Consider the following 16,846-nt stretch of genomic DNA (forward strand, 5'->3'; position numbering starts at 1 on the left):
TACAGGCCCATCGGCCCTCGATGTTGCACTGCCCTGTGAAACCCCTCTAAAGTTCCTCTACACTATTCCCTTATCGTCCATATGCCTATCCAATGACCATTTGAATGCGTTTAGCGTTGGCGAGTCCACTACTGTTGCAGGCAGGGCATTCCACGCCCTTACTACTCTCTGAGTAAAGAACCTACCTCTGACATCTGTCCTATATCTATCTCCCCTCAATTTAAAGCTATGTCCCCTCATGCAGGACATCACCATCCGAGGAAAAAGGCTCTCAATGTCCACCCTATCTAATCCTCTGATCTTGTATGCCTCAATTAAGTCACCTCTTAACCTTCTTCTCTCTAACGAAAATAGCCTCAAGTCCTTCAGCCTTTCCTCGTAAGATCTTCCCTCCATACCAGGCAACATCCTTGTAAACCTCCTCTGTAACCTTTCCAATGTTTCCACATCCTTCCTATAATGTGGCGACCAGAACTGCACGCATTACTCCAAATGCAGGGACAACATTTGTTATCCTCCAGTCTTCTGGCACTATTCCTGTAGACAAAGATGACTTAAAGATCAAAGCCAAAGGCTCAGCAATCTCCTCCCTAGCTTCCCAGAGAATCCTAGAATAAATCCCATCCGGCCCAGGGGACTTGTCTATTTTCACACTTTCCAGAATTGCTACCACCTCCTCCTTCGGAACCTCAAGCCCTTCTAGTCCAATAGCCTGTATCTCAGTATTCTCCTCGACAACGTTGTCTTTTTCCTGTGTGAATACAGACAAAAAATATTCATTTAGCACCTCTCCTATCTCCTCGGACTCCACGCACATCTTCCACTACTGTCCTTGACTGGCCCTACTCTTACCTTAGTCATTCTTTCATTCCTGACGTATCTATAGAAAGCTTTATAGTTATCCTTGATCCTACCTGCTAAAGACTTCTCATGTCCTCGCCTGGCTCTTCTTAGCTCTCTCTTTAGAGCTTTCCTAGCTAACTTGTAACTCTCAAGCGCCCTAACTGAACCATCACATCTCATCTTTACATAAGCCGCCTTCTTCTTCTTGACAAGTGTTTCAACTGCTTTAGTAAACCACGGTTCCCTCGCTCGACCACTTTCTCCCTGCCTAACAGGTACATACTTATCAGTAGCTGTTCCTTGAACATGCTCCACATTTCCATTGTGCCCATCCCCTGCAGTTTTCCTCTCCAGCCGATGCATCCTTAGTCTTGCCTCATCGCATCATAATTGCCTTTCCCCCAGATATGACTCTTGCCTTGCGGTATATACCTATCCCTTTCCATCACTAAAGTAAACGTAATCGAATTGTGGTCACGATCACCAAAGTGCTCACCTACCTCCAAATTTAACACCTGTCCTGGTTCATTACCCAGTACCAAATCCAATATGGCCTCGCCTCTCGTTGGCCTATCTACATACTGCATCAGGAAACCTTCCTGCACACATTGGACAAAAACGGACCCATCTAAAGTACTCGAACTATAGTGTTTCCAGTCAATATTTGGAAAGTTAAAAGTCCCCCATAACAACTACCCTGTTACTTTCGCTCCTATCCAGAATCATCTTTGCAATCGTTTCCTCTGCATCTCTGAAACTTTTCGGTGGCCTATAGAAAACCCCTAACAGGGTGACTTCTCCTTTCCTGTTTCTTAACTCAGCCCATACTACTTCAGTATTCGAGTCCTCATCAAATGTCCTCTCATCCACCGTAATACTGTCCTTGACTAACAAGAGTGGAAGAGTGTGCTAAAATTTTATGCATCACAGAAATAATTAAATATGATATTTTGTTCTTCGATTCTCATTAGGTTCCTCTACCTTTTAGTGTTTCCTGAAGGCTGTTTGCCACATACCAACAAATTGCCTCAAAATATGGAAATTTGAAAAGTTCTGGAGTCTTGAGTCGCTTCTCCATTTCATATATCCTGGAAATGAAAATGACAAGAGAATAAAATTTCGACTTGAAGTAACCTCTTCAGCTTCCTGGGGTGGGGTGAAAATCAGGGAAAAAAATATGTTTCCCTTGTACATAAGTAAATTCTGCCAATGCCAAAAATCTGAAATAAAACTGAAAACGCTCAAGAGATCAAGCAGCAAAGGACGGAGAAACAGAGTTAAAATCTCAGGTTGATGACCAGCTCTGGTGAAACATCATATGCCTGGATCAACATTTACTAGCAACCTGACACATGATTCTGAAATCAGGGTTTGCCAAGGCCACAGATGTATGGATAACAAATAAAGTGGAAACACAAAGCTCTTCTTCTCAACCACCTCCCTGCCAGTGGTGAAGCATGGCCAACTTACACAAGCTAAGGAAAACAACAGAGCTGCTTCCACCACCACTGTCTCAGATAAATATTGGCCATCGCCTGGCAAGATGGGGATGACTTTGGGAATAGTGATCACAAGTTTTAGAATACTCATGGACAAAGACGAGAGTGGTCCTAAAGGAAGAGTGCTAAATTGGGGGAAGGCCAACTATACCAAAATTCGGCAGGAGCTGGGGAATGTGGATTGGGAACAGCTGTTTGAAGGGAAATCCACATTTGGTATAGAACATAGAACAGTACAGCACAGAACAGGCCCTTCGGCCCTCAATGTTGTGCCGAGCCATGATCACCCTACTCAAACCCACGTATCCACCCTATACCCATAACCCAACAACCCCCCCCCCCCCCCCCCGCCCCCTTAACCTTACTTTTTTTTATTAGGACACTACGGGCAATTTAGAATGGCCAATCCACCTAACCCACACATCTTTGGACTGTGGGAGGAAACCGGAGCACCCGGAGGAAACCCACGCACACAGGGGGAGGACGTGCACACTCCACACAGACAGTGACCCAGCCGGGAATCGAACCTGGGACCCTGGAGCTGTGAAGCATTTATGCTAACCACCATGCTACCCTGCTGCCCCTATGTGGGAAGCTTTTAAAGAGAAGCTGATTAGAGTGCAGGACAGACATGTCCCTGCGAAAATGCGGGACAGAAATGGCAAGATTAGGGAACCATGGATGACAGGTGAAATTGTGAGACTAGCTAAGCGGAACAAGGAGCATACACAAGGTCTAGGCAACTGAAGACAGAAGCTTTGGAAGAATATCGGGAATGTAGGACCAATCTGAAACGAGGAATCAAGAGGGCTAAAAGTGGTCATGAAATATCTTTAGCAAACAGGGATAAGGAAAATCTCAAAGCCTTTTGTTCACATGCAAGGAGCAAGAGGGTAACTAGAGAAGGGATTGGCCCACTCAAGGACAAAGGAGGAAAATTATGCATGGAGTCAGAGAAAATGGGTGAGATTCTTAACGAGTACTTTGTATCGGCATTCACTGAGAGGGACATAACAGATGTTGAGGTTAGGGACAGATGTTTGATTACTCTACGTCAAGTCGGCATAAGGAGGGGGATGTGTTGGGTATTCTAAAAGGCATTAAGGTGGACAAGTCCCCAGGTCTGGATGGGATCTATCCCAGGTTACTGAGGGAAGTGAGAGAGGAAATAGCTGGGGACTCAACAGATATCTTTGCAGCATCCTTGAACACGGGTGAGCTACCGGAGGACTGGAGAATTGCTAATGTTGTCCTCTTTTTTAAGAAAGGTAGCAGGGATAATCCAGGTAATTATAGACTGGTAAGCCTGAAGTCAGTGGTAGGGAAGCTGCTGGAGAGAATACTGAGGGATAGGATCTATTCCCATTTGGAAGAAAATGGACTCATCAGTGATAGGCAACATGGTTTTGTGCAGGGGAGGTCATGTCTCACCAACTTAATAGAATTCTTTGAGGAAGTGACAAAGTTGATTGATGAGGGAAGGGCTGTAGATGTCATACACATGGAATTCAGTAAGGCGCTTGATAAGGATCCCCATGGTAGGCTGATGGAGAAAGTAAAGTCTCATGGGGTCCAGGGTGTACAAGCTAGATGGATAAAGAACTGGCTGGGCAGCAGGAGACAGAGAGTAGTAGTGGAAGGGAGTTTCTCAAAATGGAGAACTGTGACCAGTAGTGTTCCACAGGGATCCATGCTGGGACCACTGTTGTTTCTAATATACATAAATGATCTGGAGGAAGGTATAGGTGGTCTGATTAGCAAGTTTACAGATGACACTAAGATTGGTGGAGTAGCAGATAGTGAAGGGGACTGTCAGAGAATACAGCAGAATATAGATAAATTGGAGAGTTGGGCAGAGAAGTGGCCGATGGAGTTCAATCGGGCAAATGCGAGGTGATGCATTTTCCAATTCAAGAGCGAATTATACGGTAAATGAAAAAGCCTTGGGGAAAATTGATGTACAGAGAGATCTGGGAGTTCAGGTCCATTGTACCCTGAAGGTGGCTGCGCAGGTCGATAGAGTAGTCAAGAAGGCAGACGGCATGCTTTCCTTCATCGGACGGGGTATTGCGTACAAGAGTTGGCAGGTCATGTCACAGTTGTATAAGACTTTGGTTCGGCCACATTTGGAATACTGCATACAGTTTTGGTCGCCACATTACCAAAAGGATGTGGATGCTTTGTAAGTAGGTGCAGAAGAGGTTCATCAGGATGTTGCCTGGTATGGAGGACGCTAGCTATGAAGAGAGGCAGAGTAGATTAGGATTATTTTCGTTAGAAAGACGGAGGTTGAGGGGGGACCTCATTGATGTCTACAAAATCATGAGAGGTATAGGCAGGGTATAGACAGGGTGGATAGCATGAAGTTTTTTCCCCCAGAGCGGGGGACTCAATTACTGGTGGTCACGAGTTAAAGGTAAGAGGGGAAAAGTTTAAGGGAGATATGCGTGGAAAGTTCTTTATGCAGAGGGTGGTGGGTGCCTGGAACGCATTGCCGGCGGAGGTGGTAGAGGCGGGCATAATAGCATCATTTAAGATGTATCTAGACAGATACTTGAATGGGCAGGGAGCAGAGGGATACAGATCCTTAGAAAATAGGCGACAGTTGTAGAAGAGGATCTGGATTGTCGCAGGCTTGGAGGGCCGAAGGGCCTGTTCCTGTGCTGTACTTTTTCTTTGTTCTAAGACAAAAGTGTTGAGGTACGACTAATGTAGGTTGCGCCTGTGAACTGCTGTCAGAACCACAAGAACAGGTTTTGTAGCCACCTAAGATGGACACTGGGCTACAAATTGGAGAACTGCTAAGGCTGCAGGGAGAAAACAGTCTTAGCAAGGACAAGCAGTTTGCAGAAGGCTAATTTGCATTCTGCACGTACAGAAACCAGTTTATGGCCAGGTGCAGGATCTCAGCTAAAGGTGTAAATGGCAACAACGATTTGCATAGTAATGAGGTGATCCAGATCTAGGCCCACACAATAGAAACATTTAGGTTTGAATGGATACTTTGAGTGGACGCCCAGACGAAACGGCACCATAAGTATCCATCACAAAGCACCATAGAGACCGCCCCACCCATCGAGAAGCGACCCTCAGATTGGGGGGTTTGGAAAATATCGATTGGGAGAAGGCCCAATCGATACCTGGCAGGTGAAAGAGCCCGCCCCAAGGGGCACGGACCTCTAGGACCTATAAAAAGAAGGTCAAGCACATGATTCAGTCTGTTGCTTCCAGACTCCGGCCTAGGCTGTTGCATCCCGACTCCGACCCCAGCCTCCAGATCCTGTCTTTCATCACCGGCCGTTGAGCATCAGCCATCGTTCAGTAAGTGCCAAAACAACGCTCGCTACGTGACCCAGGCATTGCTTATACTCTTGCCGACTATTAGTGAACAGAAGGTGCAGTCCAGAAAGGAACAAAGGCCTTGTCCCCTGACCTTGCTGGTTCCTACTTAGATAAGTATTTAGTCGTTTAATAGTAGAAATAAGTATTAGTCTTTAGCGTATGCATGTGTATTTATTATATTTGTTATAATAAATATCAATCGTTTGAACTTACTAATCGGTGTACAGATTTATTACTTTGAACCTGACCTTGATATACTTGTGAGGTGTCTAAATACGGCACCTGGCGATTCCGAGCAGAATTACATACACAGAGCTGTAGTAGTGTTAAGCACACGGCCTTTAAACGGAGGCGTGTTAATACACTCCAATAAAACGCGTAACACACTCAAGTAAAACGTGCAACATTTAGTGGCGACTCTGGTGGGACGCGGTTACAAGTGGAACCCCCACTCCGTCGAGGACCCTGAAATTTGAATTAGAAATCTGAGTAAAGAAATCAGCGACCAGCAGTAGCCGAGTAGGTCAGTGTCCCGTGTGGGAGCTGGAACTCCGCAAGTATCTGCAAGGAAAGGGATGGCCCCTTTGGAAAGAGTTCTGTATGAATGAGGAGACAGGTACCGGAAGTATAGGACATACTTGGTGGGAGAACCTCTCTCAAATTCATAAGAAAAACCTTAGTAAAGCACGCAAGCCGATGGCAATCGTGTCCTGTTTGGCACAATTGCGAGGCTCAGAGGAGGTCGTTCAGACGCTCCGGGCAGAATTAGAAGAGAGAAATCGGATGAGCAAAGTGGATGTCAGGGACATCGAGAAAGAGAATATGGAACTTAGAGGGAAGCTGGCAGAGAAAGGTAGAGACGTGGATGATGCCAAGAGGGCACATCAGTCTTGTCTAGCCCATCTCAGCAGTTCCCAGACCCAGTACGAAAAGGCCTATCAGGACGTGCAACTTGGGTTTCAAAGTACCTTTGGAACAAAGCCAGATGAGGAGAATGCCCCAGACTGGCAGGAATTAAGCGAGACAGCGCAGCGTTATGTTCAGGGAACATGTGCGCCAGCAGCGCAGCAGAAAAGACAAGCACCCCAACCCCCCACAGACCAGATAGTTACCGCACAAATGAATCCAGTCACCACCCAAAGGAAAGCGACCACAGAAGGCACACCCGATATCACCTACGCCACCCCCTTAACTGTAACCCAACTCAGGGACGCGTGTGAGAAGATCACTCCGTTTCTCCCCACCGCAGACCCCCACCAATTTTTCGCGAAAGTGAAACAACAGGCAACCATGTACCTGGACGAGGACGAGAGAGAGCAGGTTAAGCTCACGGTTCTGAGTTTAGACCAATCAGTTGTAGCAGCCCACCCCGACCCACAGAACGTTGGCGGAGGCACCCTAGAGGAAATGCACACCTCCATTTTAGATGCCATAGGGTATAACCGAGGTGACCCAGTCGAAAGACTTAACAAGTGCCGACAAAAGAAAACCGAGCACCCCACAGCATTTGCAGGAAGGCTGTGGATCCATTTTAACGCAGTTTTCGGCGATTTAAATAGAGCCCATTTGAACCGTGAAAACATGGTTAAATGGACGCGCACCATAATTTCCCATGCCACAGATGCAGGACAGAGTGCTTGCAACAGTTATGACCCCTCAGAAGAGGCCCATAATGAGAAGTGGGTCCTGAAAAGATTGTCCCGCGCTTGGGAGCAATCAGTTCAGGGCAGAGGCAAAGTGAAATCCCCAGAAGCTCAGGCTGCAGCGGACATTCAGGCAGTGAGAGCGCACAAAAACCCCGCATGGGTAAATGAAGGAAAGAACAGCCCTCCACAGAAGTCGCAGGAATGCTACAACTGTGGCCAGTTAGGACATTGGGCTAAGGAATGCAATGCACCCCAGAGATCACAGAGAGGCCAGCAGATAGGCACTCTGAATAGAAGCAAAGCAAAGCCGATCCATAGCATAGGGATCCAGTCAGGACAGACCAATGTGGACGGGACGGACTGACGGTGTTCGGGCTCCCCCACTTGGGTCTGAGACACTCTTTGGGATCAATCCGGAAGACCGGTAGTCACAGCTAAGGTTAGAGGGAAGCCCATAGAGTTACTTTGGGACACAGGAGGGTCCCGCACCACGATTAATTCCACCACCACGGCACAGGCAGACACGTGGCCGACCACCTCCACCATCACACTTAGCGGTTTCACAGGACACTCGCAGCAGGGACACATTACAGCACCCGTAGCAATCCAGCAAGGGAACATTTCCACCAGACACCCAGTTGTTCTAGTAAATCTTCCCCGGACAGCAGAACACATACTGGGGATAGATTTTATGAATGCCCATAGCCTGTCGTTCGACCCAGTTAACCAGTGTTTCTGGCGAATGGCAAGATCAGACAGAGCACCCGCTACTCTCACAGTAGGAGTGTACGCTAATCGGATTAGCGCAGTAGGCGACTATTCATTTGACCTAACTGCACTAAACACGGACAGACAAGCAAAGGCAGTATTACACAAACACAGGACAGCATTTACCAGTCACCGGCACGACTGCGGCAGAATGACTGGACAAATTCACGTTACCGGACCCGACCCCCGACCACAGAAACAATACAGATTTCCCCTAGAAGCAGAGGGAGAAATAGAGAAGGTAATAGGTAGCTTATTGGAGCAAGGGGTACTTAGAACAGTAGCCTCCACCAATAATGCCCCTATTTGGCCAGTGAGAAAGCCCGACGGATCATGGCGTCTGACCATTGATTATCGGGAGCTCAATAAAGTAACCCCAGCAGTAGCCCCCACGGTAGCAACAAGTCCCGAGACCATGCTCAAACAGGGACTCAACTCCAAATATTTCACGGTATTGGACATTAGCAACGGCTTCTGGTCAATCCCATTGGCAAAGGCGTGCCAGTACAAATTTGCCTTCACATTCAAAGCACAACAGTATACGTGGACATGCCTTCCACAAGGATTCCACAATTCCCCCTCCATTTTCCACCGACAGCTGGCGAATGGTATAGAGAAATTTTCCCGCCCCGAATGTCTGGTACAGTATGTAGACGACCTACTACTGCAGACAGACACAAAGTCAGAGCACATTACGCTTCTGGCCGAGCTCCTGGAACTTTTAACCGAGATTGGATGTAAAGTTAACCCAAGGCCCAGATTTTGGAAAATAAAGTGATGTATTTGGGTACAGTCATCACACACGGCAAACGCGAGATCGAATTCAAAAGAATTGATTCGATTGTCAAATTGCCCCTTCCCCAGAATGTTTCAGCCCTCCGGTCATTCTTAGGACTGGTTGGTTATTGTCGGAACCACATCGACGGATTCGCGACAAAGGCAGCCCCACTCTCAGACCTCCTTAAGAAAGGAGCCCCCTGGGAATGGCTTCCGCAGCATACAGAGGCTGTGGAGGAGTTAAAGAAAGCCCTTAGCACAGCACCCGCGCTGCAAGTCCCAGACCACCTTTCCCCCTATGCAATAGAGGTAGCGAGCACAGATCTGACCCTCTCGGCCGTGTTGCTTCAGGAACGGCACGAGCAGCTAAGACCAGTGGCTTATGCCTCCCGACTTTTAGACCCAGTAGAACAAGGATTTTCAGCCTGCGAGAGGCACCTCCTAGCAGTTTTCTGGGCAGTGCAATACTTCTCCTACATCACCGGACTCAACCCCATCACCATTTTGACCGAGCACACCCCCACACAGTTACTCCTAGATGGTCGACTGAAGGACGGTTCAGTTAGCCAGATTAGGGCAGCTAGGTGGACACTACTTTTACAAGGACGCGACATTACGGTAAAACGGACCCGGACACACACATTTTTAGCCGACAACCTCCAATACCCAGGACAGCCCCATGATTGTGAAATTGTAGCACCCCTACACAACACAGGACCCTTCATAGCGAAGACAACCCCCAGGAAGATAGGGAACCCAAGACAAAGCCCCCAACACACAGGCACGTGTGGCCCACTAAGGATATACGTGGACGGTTCATCCACGGTTTTAGATGGTGAGCGTATCACTGGATGCGGCATCTATGTCGAGGACGCGCAGGGTCGCGCACTCAAAGAAATAGCTTTAAAATTGCCAGGATCACTTAGGCGCGCAGGCAGCAGAGATTGCGGCCATAGCTTATATAGTGGACCACCCCGATTCTTTCCCCAGCCCGGCGGACATATATTCGGACAGTCTATATGTCTGCAACAGTTTGACAGATTTTCTACCCCTGTGGAGGACACGAGGTTTTGTCTCCGCAGACGGGAAACCCCTTCCATCAGCCCCTTTGCTCCGCCACATTCTAGACAAAGCGAAGGACAGGACCTTCGGCATTATAAAAGTTAGAAGCCACCATAGGTCATCCCCCCCTGGGAATGTAAAAGCCGATGCACTGGCTAAGGCAGGCTCCAGGCGAGGACACTTGTGGACACCCCCAGCTAGCGCACCAGCTAGCGCCCCTGTGAGCGCAGTTCAAGTCTCACAGACTGACATTAAGGATTTAACAGAAGCACCGAAACAGGATGAGGATCTCAGGGAGATTTTTAAAGGCAACTTTGTGCCTCAGTATGATAAGTTTAGACACGCTCTGACCACACGAGGGTGTGATCATCAAGGACCAGCTTTGTGTGGTCCCGCAGCAGGACAGAAACCAAATGATTGCCTTGTTCCATGACGGACACGGACATCAAGGAATCGACATGACCACGAGGCACCTCAGGCAGCTCTATTGGTGGCCTAACCTAAGGACCGATGTAACCCATTACATTGAGAATTGCCTTATTTGCGCCCAGAATAACCCGGAGAGGTATTCCAAAAAGGCACAGCTTCGGCATACTCGACCAGTTAATGGCCCCTGGACAAACCTCCAGATCGACTTTATAGGACCATTGCCCCTTGTAGGAATGGCTATAAATACGTGCTGGTGGTAATTGATACCTTTACCAAATGGGTAGAGGCATTCCCCTAGAGAACAAATACAGCTAAGACAGCTGCAAAGATCCTGACCCACCACATCTTCACGAGATGGGGTTTACCTAGAAGTATAGATTCGGACCAGGGATCTCACTTCACAGGACGTGTCATGAAGAACGTCCTGACCATATTCGGCATCAAACAAAATTTTCGTATTGCGTATCACCCACAGTCCAGCGGGATTGTAAAGCGCATGAATCGGACCCTAAAATCCACACTTAGGAAAATGGTTCAAGAGAACAATTCTACATGGGATTCAGTACTCCCATTTGCACTCATGTTTATCCGAAATACGGTTTCCACATCTACAGGTTTCACCCCTCACACACTCATGACCGGACGCCCTATGAAAGGTACAGAATTCCTTTTAGGACTGGACATGACTAGCCCCGAAGTGACGGCCCTCACGCATGAGAAAGCTGTTAAAGACCTAGTTGAGACTGTGAGGTCTGCACAGATCGCAGCCGCAGTTCAACTAGGGAAACGACGCAGACAACGCACAGCCTGCTTTAATAAGACCGTACACCCCACAGAATTCCAGGTTGGGCAACAGGTAATGCTATCTGTATATAACCCCAGCAGTTTTTTGGCACCAAAATATTCCGGCCCATATTCAATTTCGGACAAAATTAGCCCCTCAGTTTACAGGATAAAATACCCCAACGGAAAGACTGCGTGGTTCCATATTAACCAGCGAAAGGCATATGTTACACAGTCTAACCATGCACACCATGTCCTGCTAGACGCAGCAGAACACCTCGCCCCGCCCACTAGAGACACGTTTCCACCATCCCCCTCACAGACCAGTTCATCATCGGACTCGCCCACGACTCCGCCCACTGACCACGACAGACCACGCCCCGAAACGACCACAAGCTGCCGCAGCAGAGACAGCGATACAGACACTGACTCTGAGGACAGCCACAGCACACAACCCTACAGCCCACACTGCAGCGACTATGACCCCGACTCCAGGGACCCCATGGAAGTCACCTATATCAAATATCCAGACCCACCACCCGACCCCGACTACCCTGACAATGCCCATTCAAGTTTAGACCCAACACTTTGGTACAGGGACAATTCGTACAGACTTGTCCGCAACGATGAAAGTGACCCCCGGTCACATAATTACAAAATTGCATGCCTGATCCACACAAGGGTGTGGGATCCGGGAGAGCAGGACGACACGGTGTCTGAATCCCGATACGGCAACCCCTTTGTGACCCTGTTCACAGAGGCAGAGAAAAAGTGAGGTGTCCAGATGATGTAAAATAGGAACCGCTTGAGGGAAGCGATATCCTTTCTGATGGAACCTGCACGTATGTTTTGTTTGTGAGTTTATGTTTGTTTGTATTTAACGTTATTGGTTCAGTTGGAGGTTGGACACCTTCTTTTCAGCCGAAAAGCTTGTGACCACCTCGCACGCACTTTAGCTTGTCCGCCGAAACCTTTGAGAACTTCGGTTCCCAACCCAACGGTTTGATTGGAGATTTTTTTCAGCTGTAAGGCTTGTGACCGCCTTACACGCACACTAAGTTTCTCTGCTGAAATCTCTGAGAACTTCAGTTCACTGTTTTCAGATGTTGGAGCATCTTGGCTCCTCCCTTGTTTTTAGGTGCCCCTCTATTCGGTGAATAGAGGCTGCAAACCCACGGTAAACACATTCTTGCCCGTTTATTCCAGGTTACTCAGGCAGTGGACAAACGGCACTGAGGACCCGCCCTGTCTGAGAACCCACTTTGGTCAGCCAAGCTCGGGTACGGCACAGCACACCTTACCCGGGGATCCCATTCAAACCTTAACCGTAGCGGCCCATACGCAACCCATTCGACCTTTTGTTTCAAATTTGTTTTCATTTTTCGTTAGGTAGCCCTTAGGCCGCCATCCCACATGCTATTTACATCCAGGAACATTCGGATGGTAAATTAGCAAAGCCTGCGAGACGGCTCGCAGGAGGAAAGTTGTTAGGTGTATTCTGTTCCTAAAATTCGCTTTTGAAAAAAAAAAATGAGGGGAGTCACAGGGTGTGACTTGGCCAGTCATTTTAATGGGTCAATTGGAATTAGAGGACAGATACACTAACAAGTACGGATATTAAACTGTGTATTGACAGATACTGTGCTTGATCCCATAGCTTTCGAAGGACGAAAGAGGGTTCACAGCAAGGATCGGCCATACAGGAGGAAGAGAAAGAGAACGAAGAGAAGACCATGATGGAAGCCTACCTATTACTGTTAAATGTTATATTTGTATATGTGGAAGCGAGTCACGTTTCCCCCACAACCCCCGCCGTCAATGTCTCCCTCACACCAACTTCCCCGTGCTCAGCTCTGATCAGCGAAGTTCAGACCTGGTGCACCAAATTTATGACATGGTACTCCATGTCATACGTGATTGAATCACTGCTAGTGATTGCAATCCTCTGCATAATTGTACAGACCCTCAGGTTGAGGAAGTGGAAAAGGAGAGACTCCCGCTCCTGCCCCTCAACCATCTATGGAGTTCAATCTCCTATTTTCGGTTTCCACCAATCCCCCCAGCCCCTCAATGAATAAAGCACTATGTTAATAAAGGATACCCATGTATTATATTGTCCTGAACTCAACTGCCGAGTCAGGAAGTGATATGTAATGTGGTGTGAATGGATAAGGTTTTTAGACTGTAATAAAATGTTTAAGGATAAGGATAATAGTTGTGATAGGTGGAGGTTCCCGGTTTTGGTAATGCATGCCCCCTTTGACATAGCGCCAAGTAGAAATGTCAGATAAAACATTTTTTCTTCCCATAGTCAAAGACAGAGTAGACGCCCAGGAACTTGCTGAGGTCAGGGAACCCAAAGAGGGCACCCAGAAGCACTCGAAGCAACGTGCATAGGTGATCCTTCACAATTTTATTGTGAGGATCACAAGGAGGGAATGTAGCCACCTAAGATGGACACTGGGCTAACAAAATGGAGAACTGCTAAGGCTGCAGGGAGAAAACAGTCTTAGCAAGGACAAGCAGTTTGCAGAAGGCTAATTAGCATTCTGCACGTACAGAAACCAGTTTATGGCCAGGTGCAGGATCTCAGCTAAAGGTGTAAATGGCAACAACGATTTGCATAGTAATGAGGTGATCCAGATCTAGGCCCACACAATAGAAACATTTAGGTTTGAATGGATACTTTGAGTGGACGCCCAGACGAAACGGCACCATAAGTATCCATCACAAAGCACCATAGAGACCGCCCCACCCATCGAGAAGCGACCCTCAGATTGGGGGGTTTGGAAAATATCGATTGGGAGAAGGCCCAATCGATACCTGGCAGGTGAAAGAGCCCGCCCCAAGGGGCACGGACCTCTAGGACCTATAAAAAGAAGGTCAAGCACATGATTCGGTCTGTTGCTTCCAGACTCGGGCCTAGGCTGTTGCATCCCGACTCCGACCCCAGCCTCCAGATCCTGTCTTTCATCACCGGCCGTTGAGCATCAGCCATCGTTCAGTAAGTGCCAAAACAACGCTCGCTACGTGACCCAGGCATTGCTTATACTCTTGCCGACTATTAGTGAACAGACGGTGCAGTCCAGAAAGGAACAAAGGCCTTGTCCCCTGACCTTGCTGGTTCCTACTTAGATAAGTATTTAGTCGTTTAATAGTAGAAATAAGTATTAGTCTTTAGCGTATGCATGTGTATTTATTATATTTGTTATAATAAATATCAATCGTTTGAACTTACTAATCGGTGTACAGATTTATTACTTTGAACCTGACCTTGATATACTTGTGAGGTGTCTAAATACGGCACCTGGCGACTCCGAGCTGAAAATACATACACAGAGCTGTAGTAGTGTTAAGCACACGGCCTTTAAACGGAGGCGTGTTAATACACTCCAATAAAACGCGTAATACACTCAAGTAAAACGTGCAACAGTTTCTCTTCCTGCCCCTTACCCTCCCCAATCCAAACTCAACTTACACAAAGAAAACCTGTAAACAATCAGTTAACCTTTGTAAATCCTCTCCATCAGTAACTGCCAATGTATGTCTTCAAGTTCATTATCTAACAAATTAAAAGTTGACTTAATACCTTGCAGCCAAGATTGGGCATGATGGGAAAATGCTGCAAAATAATTTAATTTGTGCGATTCGATTGAAGAATAACATTTTTTCAGTTCTGATGAAAGGTCTTCAATCTCAACCATTAGGGCAGCACAGTAGCAATGGTTAGGTGGATTGGCCACGCTAAATTGCCCCTTAATTGGAATTTAAAAAAACAAGATTTTAAGAGCCACTATTGCACGCCCAAGGCTCACCTATCGCCACCTGTATCCAGGCTGGGGATTTTATACTGTAAGCCTTCAATGTTGAGCAGGGAACCTCAGCCCCCAATTACCAGGGGAGTTCATACCCGTTATGAGTTAATTATGGCCGCAGATCTGTGTCTTCCTGAGGTTTAACGTCCATGTTGGAGTCAGAGTCAGGATCCGAGAAAAAAGTGTTGGGCATCTCTGCTTCCTGGCCATTGTTATGGGCCAGGGTTTAAAGAACCCCAAAGTGTATCATGGAGTTCACCTGACCCACAACTTTTAATAGATTGTGGTACGGGGAGCACACGGTCCACTTTACAGGTGTGGTACAGCAGAAAAGGAAAAGTATTTTTTTAAAGCAAAACAATGTTTAATCACGCCTGGAGGCGTTGACAGACATACATTGACTCATGAGTAGCTCAGCCGGTGCCACTCCTGTGGTCGCATGCGGCATGGTGCAGAGAACAGGCCAATCGGGTTTCCCAGGTTCTGTTGGTCAATTTCTTCATTCCCCTCTCAAAATGTCTGGGCCACCCTTTCGAGTGGCGGATCCCATACACAGCCAGGAATGCCTTGAACTCCGCACCAGGGAAAGCAGCTCCACTGTCAGAGACCAGCACCTCCAAGATACCATGTGTGCTGAAGGTGTAGCACATGGCAGTCCACAGTCGCCCTTGCAGTAGTTGCCTGCATCCTGCGGTTTGAGCCAATTCTTGAGCATGCATCGAAAGTGATCAGGGCTATTGATCCCTAAAAAGACTGGCATGATCGGCCCGCCATTTCCAAGGGTGGAAAGGCGCCGCAGGCGGAGCTTTCTGGTGTTCCTGGCATGGCCTGCATTGTTGGGCCAGCTTCTCAATATCCATGTCGATACCCACCACCAATCCAAATGCGGGCGAGCATCTTCATCTTGAACACCCCAGTTGTTTGTTATGGAAGTCCTGTGGCAAGGTGGCTCAACTGCGTTCTCGGACGACCAGTGAAGAGGTGGAATTCCGAACGGACGACTGAAGATACAAAATGGATGCCGCCTGATATAAAATGGACTCTTGTCAATGTCCTTGAACCTATTTTATTATTATAAGTGTCTGCTGCTGAAGTAGTGAAGCTCTGTGCAAAACTAGTGATTCACAACCAGATGCATCCGGAGAGACAATGAGCCGTTGACAACCTTTGCCTAATGTCTGGATTCTTAGCTCCTTGTAACTGACAAAGGGGCCCCAAATTGAGGAACTAGCAAGGAATGAGGAAGGACATGTATCAACGTGGCTGGACTATTGACCCCATGACTTTATGGAACCGTTATCTATGTAATGAATTGATTGGGGAAGGCAAACTGCCAATTAGAGGCTATAGGAGCTAACTTGTAGCCATTTACGACATTGAAGATGCATGTTATAAATTGTGTCACGAACAGAATTAATTGGGTATATGTAAATGCGAACGCAAACTAATCTTGCCTTCTGTATATATCCAGTGCGACCTCAGCTCAGACGAGAAAAGGTGCTGCACAGACCGTGGGAGTCAAAGGCCTTTTCTCCCAGAGCTCCGAAAATTAATAAATTGCGTCTTTACTCACTCAAAGGTCTATTCATAAATATTTTAACCTACAACCAGCCTGGCATCCAAAAGAAAAGTGTGCCATCCTCCACACTGACCTTTGGAATTTTGGAGGTGTAGGTCCTCAAATGTTCTGTTAATGCACTGTGCAGGGCCCCATCCAGCAGTATGTGGCTGAACCGGGACAAACCGGGGCAGGGGGAGGGGGGCACGTCATATACCCTCAGCAATAGGGCCCAACGCTGGATCCTGGCGGACGGGATGGGGGAGTTGCTCGGTCTTATCTGAACAAGCCCAATAACGGTTATTGGTCCACGTAGTATGTCTG

General features: G+C 47.5%; 1 protein-coding gene across 3 annotated transcripts in view; it reads right to left on the reverse strand.

The window, feature by feature from the left end:
- Positions 1–16,846, reverse strand: part of LOC119955298 (lysine-specific demethylase 7B-like) — a 316,061-nt gene that overhangs the window by 214,315 nt on the left and 84,900 nt on the right. For all 3 annotated transcript variants that reach the window (XM_038781379.1, XM_038781377.1, XM_038781378.1), the window contains one exon: positions 1,825–1,931. In XM_038781379.1, coding sequence (XP_038637307.1) covers positions 1,825–1,931 — 107 coding nt within the window. The remainder of the gene's footprint in view (positions 1–1,824; positions 1,932–16,846) is intronic.

This window comes from Scyliorhinus canicula, chromosome 20, assembly GCF_902713615.1.
Source record: "Scyliorhinus canicula chromosome 20, sScyCan1.1, whole genome shotgun sequence".
Lineage (NCBI taxonomy): Eukaryota > Metazoa > Chordata > Chondrichthyes > Carcharhiniformes > Scyliorhinidae > Scyliorhinus > Scyliorhinus canicula.